Source organism: Neltuma alba, unplaced genomic scaffold (assembly GCF_004799145.2).
Source record: "Neltuma alba isolate B1F8T4 unplaced genomic scaffold, ASM479914v2 tig00011197_pilon, whole genome shotgun sequence".
In the NCBI taxonomy this organism is placed as follows: Eukaryota; Viridiplantae; Streptophyta; class Magnoliopsida; order Fabales; family Fabaceae; genus Neltuma; species Neltuma alba.
Genome location: NW_021635921.1, coordinates 144645 through 156747, shown reverse-complemented (window position 1 = coordinate 156747; position 12103 = coordinate 144645). Strand labels below are relative to the sequence as shown.

At 34.6% G+C, this 12103-nt stretch overlaps 1 protein-coding gene across 1 annotated transcript; it reads left to right on the top strand.

The window, feature by feature from the left end:
- Nucleotides 1-5690: 5690 nt before the first annotated feature.
- LOC114762172 (disease resistance-like protein DSC1) lies at nt 5691-8593 on the top strand. The gene is made up of 5 exons (XM_028951629.1): nt 5691-6440; nt 6549-6636; nt 6709-6848; nt 6939-8056; nt 8485-8593. Exons 1-5 carry the CDS (start codon nt 5691-5693, stop codon nt 8591-8593), a joined length of 2205 nt encoding a protein of 734 aa, XP_028807462.1.
- Nucleotides 8594-12103: the final 3510 nt, after the last annotated feature.

Below are 12103 nucleotides of genomic sequence, written 5' to 3'. Positions count from 1 at the left end.
TTTCGTGCTTATTCTACTTTATTCTTCTTCATCCTATATTTCTCACCATTTTATCTATTTATATGCTTCATGATTCTCATCGGGTATGATTTTTGGAACCCTCAAGCTGTTGATTTTAAACAAAAAAATTTAAGGAAGGAAAAGAAAAAAGCAACAATACTTAAATGATTCTTCATGTGGAATTAAACTTTGTCAACAAAATAGCAAAAAAGAGGACCATAATCGTGGATATACATTGGATTTGATAGCCATTTCATTCGCACGCATGGAGGTACATTGAAAAACACATTTTTAGTATATCATTTATGGGGAATGAGAGTGGCTGAGCATTGCTAATAGGTTGGTAGTTCAATTAGCCTTTTCTCTCAAGAACTTTAGAGAGGGAGATCTTTTATATGCTATTATGATCAGCTTTCTGGTCATTAATTTCTCTTCATGTTTTGAGGGGATAACTGTTTTGTTTCTTGATTATCTAATACATATATTTATGATATTATCCAGTTCCTTATTTCACGTTTATATATATTTGCAGCAAGACTGGAGATTTAGAATTGATATGCAGTTACATCAACGATCACTAAAATTTAACGGCAAAAGGGTCCTCAATTTTGGGTGAGATCTTGGCTTGCCAACACATTCCAACCCTATCAAAGCTATGGTGGTCCATAAATTTAGAATTGTGATCGTTATGTTTCAAATAATGTGGAGGCATTAGCAGGTTTAGATATTAGTCCGTAAATTCAATAAAATGTGGTTAGCATTTTCCCTTTTTTTTTCCTAATCGAATTTTCCTAATTGAATTGTGAGACCATATTGAAGTACCAGCAAAATGTTTTAGCCTTTTCATATGGTAGACTTTAGGATTTAGTAGTTGGTGACTGTTCAAATCAATTGTATGAGTAGTAGGCTCAGTAGGAAGTTTGAGTAGTCGCATTATAGTTCTAGAGATTTCGACACTTTTGATAATTGGCAGTCGTGTTTAGCTATCAGAGATAGAAGATCTGGATCCACCAGAAAAATGATGAATACACTAATACGTGGAGCATATCAGAGCGAGATATGAAACCTCGAATTGATATGTTTAATTCTATGAAAATGTTATGTGAATAAGCAGCAGCAGCTGAGACATCAATTTGATAGTGTTACAGATTTGATAGTGTTACAGAAATGTATGTAAGAATAAGTTAAGGTAGCTGGTGTGTGATATATACTTAGAGGCGGAGAAACTTGCTTAAGTTTACTTAGTTACAACTTGATGTCTTCAAAATTTCACTGCATACAATAAGTTGAGAATTTTTTTTTCATTAACAATTGACTTGCATGCATCATGGAAAGTCGAGAAGAATATTAACCTTACATGATATTCCTTTCGTCGACTTAATTTAGTCAGTTGGAATTACTGTTGATGCATCTCTGTAAACAAATAACATTCTGTAGAAGTTATATTTTTTATGCATTTTAGGACTTACAGATACCAACGTCGTGGAAGTGGCATTGTTCGGTGTTTTCTTATAATTTCCTGCCTATGTTTTTTTTCCCTTTCCAAGTCATGTGAGCTTTGAATTTTCAAATTGATTGTCTCCCACGTAAAGTTGACTCATGTAAATTTTTTATTAACCCCAGCTTGGAAAGGAGGAGATTAGCATAGCTGATAACTCCCCTACTTTTGTTTTTTCCTTTCAATTTTCATTTTGATTTATTTTTTTAAAGTTTATTAGTTAATTCCATAGGCTCAATTTTCGTTTTGATCTTAAATATCATCTGTTTGATTCTTTTTTTATTTCAAACTATAATTGTTATGCAATTCATGATCATATTATAATCATTGTGAAACTATAATAATATCCAATCAATCGATCAAAATGCAAATTAAATATATTATGATACATTCTTTTTTTTAATGTTTTGTGCTCATTGCAATGAGGTTAACCATCAAAATATTGAGATGTTTAAACTCCTCCTAAATGTCAATATCAAATTACTTGCATTACTTTTTGGCTAATTAAAGAGGTGTACAAATAAAAAGCTAAAATAATGGAATGACATTTTTCTAGGAAGATCTTGATATAGTGCGTGCAGTTTTCTGTAAGTAAATAGGCATGCTGTGATTGATAATTTTGTACTCAAACTGACTCCCATTTAGGCAATTGGTAATCATTTGATGGTTAGTGATGTCATGTTCATGTTTTCGTATATTATTTGGACATGAATTCGCAGTATTATATTTAAAGCATATGGGTTAATATATATCTCTTTGATGTGTTAGAGTGAGTTCATCCACGCATTGCGCGGGGTAGATTGCTAGTTTTTTATGTACCCAAATTGTCAAAAGAAGCAATGATTACCGTCAAATATTATTTTTAATTACTATCTTCGTTAGTCAGCTATATGTAAAGTAGGTCCTGTTTCTTGTCAACATTTATGAAAGAATGCGCCCCCCATCTCTATAACAAATGTATTATTTATATATGTGTGTATATATGTATAAATATAAGGATCAATTATATATAAAATAAGAAAATTACGCTATCAAAAAATGAGAAATTTGTACAACTTTAATTGATACAAGGATTAATACAATTTTTAATCCATAAAATTTGACCCCATTTTGGTTTGAGTCTTTGAAATTTGAAACTAAAAGTTTTAATCCCTAAAATTTGACTTCATTTTGATTCATTTAAAGATTATTTAGTTCTTGGAACAGTGTGTTCTAATAACCTAAATTGAGGTCAAGTTTCAAATATCAAAACTAATGGTTTCAAATTTCAGGGACCGAAGCTAAAATGATGTTAAATTTTAAGAATCAAGATCACTGATTTCAAATTTCATAGAGCAAAACCAAAAAGATGTTAAATTTCAGGAATTATGAAATGATATTAACCCATTATATAATATGGTTCAGGAAATAAACAGGTAATAAAACATTAGTTATATGGAGGATTGAAAATCGATTAGATGTCAATTTCCAATGTGCCACTGAATTTTAAATAAATGAGGAAATCACCGAGTAAAAAATTGTTCTTGCAAGCAATGACATTAATGTCATTCAAGCGTGCAGAAACTATTGAGCCAACTTAAATAACTCAATATAGTATTAGTCTCAGGCAGAGTATGTGAAAAAGACGCACGAATATGATTATCAAAACATTGAAAGTAATAAATTATTAGCCACATTGAACTCCAACTGATCTTGTGAGTTGACGGTAAAATTCTTCCAACAAATATTTAATACTCCTCTTATCTTTAATTTTAATATAAGATCTATTTTGTAATATAAATTGTACTACAAAACAGGTCTTATATTAAGGTTTCGAAAAGTATAAGTTACATGCTTAGACTACAAGCATAAAATCTTTGGTTAAACCCGCACATACCTGCCACCATCAGCTAATTAAATTACACGCTTGCTGTTTGAAAAGATAGCATTAGACTATAAAGCAATCAAGTTAACAAATCAAATATTCCTCCGGGCCTAAATATATTTAGGACCGGAGGAGTATTTATTTGATTTTTATTTTCTTTCTGCGGGAAACGCGCCAAACCCAATTACGCTTTTTAAATTATTGAAGCTGGTTTTTAATAACGAAGACTCCTCTTACTAGTAAGGAAGCTTCCCAGAAACCTTGTTCTTCGCTTAAAAACTGCATTGCTGTCTACTCAGATATCACTTTTGCTCTTACTTCGCCAGAAATAAGGTTTGATCGATCCAGGTATGATGATCTTCTTCCTCGTCTTTGTAAAATTTATATCTTCGAACTATTCATGCATAAATACTTACGTATCAGGATAATGTTCCTAATGAGTTCCATATATATGGTTATGTTCTTGCTCTTTTCACCATCTTTCATTTCCCCTTGTTTGAATTTTATGATGAAGCAGGATCAATATTATGTTAAATTTTAAATAGAAGTTTCTGTGAGATAGTGAATCTCAATCATATATTCTGAATATCTCTCCTATAATTTTTTTTATTGCATAATTAAACTTAATAAAATACTATAATTTCTATTTTATTTTTCAGCTTTTATAACGCACTCTGATATATTCTACTCACCAAAAAATTTCTCCCCTCTGCATTAATAATCCCTATTCTTCCAGGAAGAACAGAGATTTCATTTGATTCTTTCGCTTCGCATGTTGGCCTATTCAATGACGCCTGGACGCTCCTATGTGGATTTTAGATTTAGTTCCTTCAAGTCTGATCCACTTGTTTAAGCTAATAAGTCCTTCAACCCATTTCAGATTGTAATTAGTAGCATTGGTACTTTTGAGATGCTCAACTATTTTTTGTTGGAGGAGAACTTTACTCCGCCTAGTTACTTACCTTTATCTCATTTATTTCCTCTTTATTGGTCTGAATTACAATTGTAAAGGGGCTATCCTGTTCTTCTGGCGTTGACAATGGTTTTTGGCAACTACTGATGGTTTTTTCCCACTTTATTATGTTCTAGATGTGAAACCAGCTTTAATTATATCCAAGCCGCCCATGCTAGCTGCCTTCCCCCCCCCCCCAATCGCCATGCTAAATACAAATTAAACTCACATGGGAGTAGACATATAAGATTTAAGCAGTTATATGTTTATTAGAATGTTACAAACGGAAACTTGAGGGGAGAGATTAGCATCAAACTTATTAGGAATAATTAACACTATGGTTTTTGTTTATGTCCAGTAATGGCAACTTTTACGACTTCTTCCAAAGTTCGGCAGGAAAAATATGATGTTTTTGTTAGCTTTAGAGGTTCAGACATTAGACGCGGATTTCTTAGCCATTTGACGAAGCAGTTACGACTAAGGGGGATAGATGTGTATGAGGATGAGAGGCTAGAAAGAGGAGATGAAATATCATCTGCACTTTGGGAAGCAATAGAAAGATCAAGAATTGCGCTGGTGATATTCTCAAAAGACTATGCTTCTTCAAGGTGGTGCTTAGAAGAGCTAGAGAAAATAATGGAATGCAAGCGAGTCAATAATCAAATTGTAATCCCAGTTTTCTATAATGTAGACCCATCACACGTTAGGCATCAGGAGGGATCTTATGCAGATTCATTTGCTCAACATGAGGAGAAGTTTAAAGACAACTTGTTGCGGGTGTGGAGATCTGTCTTAAAAGAAACTGCAAACTTATCTGGTTATCATCATTCCTCAAATTTTCAGTAAGTTGTTTCCTCTTTCTATTTATTAGATAAATCTTGTCATAGTTTGTGCATTATATATTTTCCTCATAAAAATTTTAAAGATAATTATATCCGTACATGTAATATTGATAATTATATTGAGGCTCGTATTACATTATTCTTAAAAATGTGCTGTGTGATTTTTTAAAATTTTTTTTCTTTTATCATGGCAGAAATGAATCTGATCTTATTGATGGAATAATCAAAGATGTATCAAAAAAGCTAGAAGGTAAAGACACAATTGAGCCACAGAGCCTTATGGGAATTGAGGAAAATTTGGCTACTATTGAATCATTTATGAAAGATGACTCACAAAAAGTTGGAGTTCTTGGAATTTGGGGCATGGGAGGGATAGGTAAAACAACCTTGGCTCGTGCCACATTTGATAAGTTTTCCCACCAATTTGATAGTTCTTGCTTTGCAGCAAATGTGAGAGAGGAATCAAAAAAGATTGGATTGACTTGTTTACTTGAAAGAATTCTCATTGTTCTACTAAACGAAGAAAATCTCACAATGGTTAGAATGCCTAATATTCAAAGGAGGCTTCGTCGAGCAAGAGTTCTTCTAGTGCTTGACGATATAGACACTCCCAGTCATTTGCAATATCTTATTGAAGAAAATCTTTCATTGGGACCAAAAAGCAAAGTCATCATTACAAGTAGAGACAAACATGTTCTTATTAGTAGAGGAGTTCATAAAGTACATGAGGTGAAAGAATTAAACAATGAAGAGTCGCTTCAACTTTTTTGTCGGCAGGCTTTCAAGCAAGGCTATCCTAAACAAGGATATGAAAAGTTATCGGTACAGGCAATTGAATATGCAAAAGGACTTCCTCTGGCATTAAAAGTTCTGGGTTCATTTTTGAACTCCAGGAATATAAAAGTATGGGAGAGTGCCCTTAGAAAATTGAGAAAGTATCCAAATAGAGAAATTCAAACAGTATTGAGAGTGAGCTATGATGGACTTGAGACACCAGAAAAGGGGATATTTTTAAATATTGCATTCTTCTTCAGGGGAGAAAAGAAAGAAGATATTATGAGGGTGCTAGATGCTTGTAACGATGGCCTCTACGTAGATATTGGAATAGATAGGCTTCTAGATACAGCACTCATAACTATTTCAAGTGACAATAGAGTAGAAATTCATGATGTGCTACAAGAAATGGCTGAAGAAATAGTTCGTGAGGAATCTAGAGAGCACCCTGAATGTCGAAGTCGATTAAATGATGCAAAAGAAGTTCAAGATATACTTGAAAATAACAAGGTAAATGAAGGATGCTTTAACTTCCTTTTTCATTCATTAAATTATTTCATTAAAGAATTTTTACACTCCACTTGTTTAATATATTATTTGAATTTTGTTATGTTCTAGGGAACTGATATAATTGAAGGCATTGCGTTGAACACACATGAGTTAAAAAGTGACATACCCTTGAGTGCTGATGCTTTTAGAAGAATGAGTAATTTAAGATTTCTCAAGATTGATCTTAATTTTCAACACACATATAAAGTGCTTTTTCCTTTTGGTCTAGAATCACTTCCTAATAAACTAAGATATTTTTGTTGGAGGCACTATCCTTTGAAGACTCTGTCACTTGGTTTTTGTGCGGACAAACTTGCTGAAATCCAAATGTATGATAGCAATATTGTAAAACTATCGGATGGTGTGCAGGTATGGCTATATATTAATGCATGTTTCATTCTTTAGTCTAATTGAATTATGAGGGCCTTTTTGATAACATTTCTCTTTTACTTGTCACAGGATATTATGAATTTGAAGATAATAAATCTTGCCCATTCGTGGATGTTACAGGAGTTGCCTGATTTCTCCATGGCACAAAATCTTGAAATAATGGACCTCAGCTATTGTCAAAGTTTATGTAGTATTCATCCATCAATCTTGTCTCTTCCTAAACTTGTTTCTTTGAATCTAAAAGGGTGCATCAAACTAAAGAGTCTTCACTCGGATAACCATTTGAAATCTCTCAAGGAACTCAAGCTGACGCGCTGCTATACTTTGGAGGAGTTTTTGTTGTCATCAGAAGAAATGAGAAGTTTACATTTGAATGGTACAAGTATCAAAACATTAAACTTGCCAGTTGGATGGTTCAATAAACTTGAAGAGCTATATCTCAGTGGGCCTCTTAGGAGTTTTCAAGTAAATGAGCTAAGTTGTTTGACATCACTTAAAATATTCTCTCTTTATTGTTTTGAAGGAGTAATAGACAAATCAAAATTACTCATTCTATTTGATGCCTGGTGTTCCTTAGAAGAATTGCATGTAAAATACTGTGAGGTTTCTGAGATCCCTGACAATATCAGTGCCATGTCATTGTTGAAGATTCTATCACTAGAAGGAAGCAGCGTGAAGAGTTTGCCAAATAGCATCAAGCATCTTTCAGAGCTCAGAAAAATTGATTTGAGTGGATGCAAGAGGCTTAGGTCCTTACCAGAACTTCCATCTTCCCTTATTTATTGTTACCTCACTGACTGCCCATCACTGGAGAGCTTTGGTTTTCCACTAATGCGAGCAATACATAACTCTAGTGAGCTTAGAGTTTGTTATCCTGGAAGCACAATTCGAGGAGGGGGCTTCAAATATTCTCAGACCGCTAAGAGTTCCATTAGTATTGAGCTTGCACCAGCTTCTTCTGACTATTTATTGGGTTTCGCTTCTTGTTGTATTATTTCCGCATTGGGTTGGCCACGAGTTGATAGAAAATTCCACTTTGATGATGAAAAGATCTATTACAGGGGTGATGACAAACCCAGTTTCTTTGGGAATCTGAGTACAGATCATGTTTTGTTATGGTATGATCCAGTGGATCGCATGTTGAAGGAAAACCGAAGAAGGCAATTTGATGAGGGCGCCACTTGCAAGTTTGCATGTGAATTCTTTTTTGGATATCTCTTTGATTCTCATGCGAAAAAATATAATCACAGGATAAAAGGGTGCGGAATTTGGCCAATATATGCATCAGAATTACAAGAGAAAATTGAACTAAGGCTGGAGACGGATGCTATTACAAGTAGTACCAGCCAGCACCCTAATACTATAGTGTCCCAACATCAGTCGACATGTGATTCTGTTAGGAGAAGCACTCGTGTGTGTCGTACAAGATTATAATAACAAAGGAAATGTTTGTAATGAGGCGCACTGTTCAAGGCCCTTTTCTATTCTATATATAGACAGGATAGAAATCCTAGTTTGCATAAGAGGAAGAGACGTGTCTAGTGTACAACAAGAAAAGAATATACTAGAAGAATACAATTAGCTATCTGGCTTTAGTAGGACTGGGCTTAAATAGAATGGATTTTACTGTTGGACTTGCTATATTCTTAACATCCCCCGTCAAACTGGGCCTGGGTGAGGGAAGAAGGCCTAGTTTGTCTCTGAAGGCCCAGAACCGAGAATAGGATTAGGCCTTGGTGAAAAAATTAGCAATTTGCTCAAATGAAGGAACACAACAAACTGAAAGTTGCCGTCTGAGGACCCTGTCTTTGATATAGTGAACATCGAGTTTGACATGCTTTAATTGAGCATGAAAAACTAGATTGGAAGCTAAGGCAGCAACACTCAAGTTGTCGCACCAAGCAATCGGAGATTGTTTCAAATGAATGCCCAGCTCACCAAATAGTGATTGAAACCATCCAAGCTCTATTGACAAATTAGCTAGAGCCCTGTATTCAGATTCAACAGAGGATCAAGATATTACAGGCTGCTTTCTAGCAAACCATGAAATCAGAGAATCACCAAGAAACACACAGAATCCTCCTATTGACCGCCGATCATCTGGGCAAACGGCCCAATCCGCATCTGAAAAACCTTGTCGCATCAGGTGGGTGCTCGGTTTGATGTGCAGAGGAAGACAAATAGTTTCCTTCAAATATCTCAAGATTCATTTAAGTGCCTGCCAATGGACATCTATTGGTGACGAGAGAAATTGGCTCAATTTATTGATGGTAAAGGTAATATTTGTTCTCGTGTTGATTAAATATTGTAACGCCCCAATAGCTTGCCTATATGTAATAGGATTTTTAAGTGGAAGACCATCTTCTTTAGAGTAATGTCGATTGACAATCATAGGAATAGGAATTGATGAACAGTTTATCATGCCGAGTTTATTAAGAATAGACATAATATACTTGCTCCGCTTTAGATATAGCCCAGTGTCGTCTCTGTAAGCCTCAATACCCAGAAAATGATGAAGCAAACCTAGATCTTTGAGAGCAAAATGTGAATTAAGATGTTTGATCAATATTTCTAGTATTTTGGAGGAATTTCTAGTCACCACTATATCGCCAACATAGATGAGAACAAACATAACAAATTCTTTTTTCTTCATTAAAAAAAAAACAAAGAGGTATCGCACTTAGAGTGAACAAATCCCCAATCTAATAAGGTTGATCTTATTTTCTCAAACCAAGCCCAAGGAGCTTGTTTCAAGCCATATAGTAACTTCTTCAAAAGACAAAGATGGTGAGGAAATTTTGGGGGTACAAAACCTTCAGATTAAAACTTGCTCTTGTAGATCACCATTCAAAAAGGCATTATTAATATCTAACTGTCTTATTTTCCATCTAAAGGTTACAGCAAGAGATAGAACAAACCTCAAGGTGGAAGTTTTCAGAACCGGACTGGAAGTCTCATCAAAATCTTCTCCTGGTCTCTGCTGAAAACCTTTTGCAACTAGCCTGGCCTTAGGTTTAAAACTAGACCCATCAGCTAAAGGTTTAGCCTTGACCACCCATTTGCAGTCAACTAGTTTCTTTTGCCCATTATAGGGAACTAATTCCCATGTATTGTTCAATATGAGTGCTTTATATTCATTTAACATAGCTTGCTTCCAATCAGCTGAATTCATAACCTCTTGAATAGTGGTAGGTTCTCTAAGAGTGATTATTTCAGTTGACACAGCACCAACATAAGGTTGTTTGGGTTTAAAAACTCCTGCCTTGCTTCTGGTCACCATTTGTTGTCTTACTAGAGAGACACTTCCAGTTTGTGAAGACGAAATTGTAGTGTTTCTTTCCTCAAAATTTGAAATTGGAGACATAGGGAGTTGATTTTCTCTACTTCCTGATTCAGGAAGATTGATGTAAGAGTTTTCTTCATCCTAATGCTCTTCTTGTGTAGGAACTTCTTCAACCATTGGTAGAGGAATTTGTGTTGAGATCTCTTGAGATGAGTCAGATTGACTTACTCAGCCATTCGGATCAGGATTAATAACTGGACATGCATTGGGTAATGATGATAAAGCTGGTTGAAAGAAAACCTTCAGATGCACTTCTTCAACAGGTACTCTTTTCTTATTTAAAAAAACCTGTAGAGAAAAGGAAAAGCAAGCTCATTAAATACAACATGCTGAAAAATAGAGACTCTTCTAGTGGGACTCAGGCATTTATAACCCTTGTGATTATTGCTGTAACCAATGAAAACACATTTGATGGTTCTGAATTGCAACTTGTGTTCATTATACGATATAAGACAAGGATAACATGCTGTGCCAAATATCTTAAGATATTCATGATCAGGAAGTCTTCTAATAAGTCTAAACAGTGGTGAAGTTCCTCCCAAAATAGGAGTAGGTAAAAAATTTATCAACTCTGTTGCTATGTGAAAAGATTCCCACCAGTAGAACAGTGGCATCTTAACTTGAGCTAAAAGAGTCAAACTAGTTTCTACTATGTGTCTATGTTTCCTTTTAGCTCTCCCATTCTGTGGAGAGGTATGTGGGCAGGAGTGCCTAAAATGAATACCAGAATCTTGTAAAACCTTAGAAAACTTCCTGTATTCACCACCCCAATCACTTTGAATAATTTTAATTTTGCTATCAAACTGTTTTTCAGCAAAATTCTTGAACTAGATAAACATATGCAGTGCTTCACCTTTAGTTTTCTAGGAAAAAATCTAAGAGTATCTACTATAATCATCCACAAATAATATGTAGCACTGAAAACCATTCATGAAAACTAGTGGCGAAGGTCCCCAAAGGTCAGTGTGCATTATCTCAAGTGGCTCAGAGGCATGTGAAGTGGAGATATTAAATGGTAGAGAATGAATTTTTCCATATTTGCAGGATTTACAAAAACTGAACTCATTTTCATTACTAGAGGAAACTCTCAGGTTACATTCACTAATAATTCTATTTAAGATTTTGTCACTAGGGTAACCAAGTCTACAATGCCAGAAAGTCCTACTAAACACTTTAGAACTAGGTACTGAATTAACAGCTTCTTCAATGATTAACACCAGATCTTCTTCATTTTTGTTCTTCCTCTGATCTAGAACACAAAACATGCCTCCTCTACTTGGTTTGCACTGCTACATTGTTTCCCCTGTTGCTTGATCGTTCATAGAAATACCATTAGTGTTAAAGATCACATAGCTTTATTATCATGAGCCACTTGATACACACTGAGCAAATTCTTTTTAATATGAAGATTATAGAGAACTCTATTCAGCTTAACTTTCTGATTAGCTATATTCTAAATAGTTGATGAACCAACTTTTTGTATGTCTAATTTAAAACCTTCACCAACAACAATATTTATCTTACCATTAGGGTCAAAGGCATTCTCAATCTTGTTGAGGTCATTCGTCACATGACTAGTAGCTCCATTGTCTAAGTACCAAGAGTCATTATTCACCACTTTAGGAGTAGCCCAATAGGGACTATCCAGTTTTGAGTAGATTGTTCTATTCATTTTCTTGTTACTTGAAGGAACAAAAGACTTGTCATAACAATAAAAATAGTGTTCAACTACATGACCAATCTTTTGACATAGTTGGCATTTTGGTGGAGTATTACTGTTGTTATTGATGTTGTTTCTCCAAGGACCACATCTGTTTCTTCTACAGTTTCTTCTTCCTTTGTTGCCATGACCTCCACGCCATGTGTTTCTGGAAAAAGAGTTCCCATAAGA

Bases quoted from the DNA above. Each gene is read 5' to 3' on its own strand.
- LOC114762172 (XM_028951629.1), top strand. From the start codon at position 5,691: ATGGTTAGAATGCCTAATATTCAAAGGAGGCTTCGTCGAGCAAGAGTT. The intron at 6,441-6,548 runs GTAAATGAAGGA...GTTATGTTCTAG, and splicing joins ATATACTTGAAAATAACAAG to GGAACTGATATAATTGAAGG. The intron at 6,637-6,708 runs GTAATTTAAGAT...CTTTTGGTCTAG, and splicing joins TGATGCTTTTAGAAGAATGA to AATCACTTCCTAATAAACTA.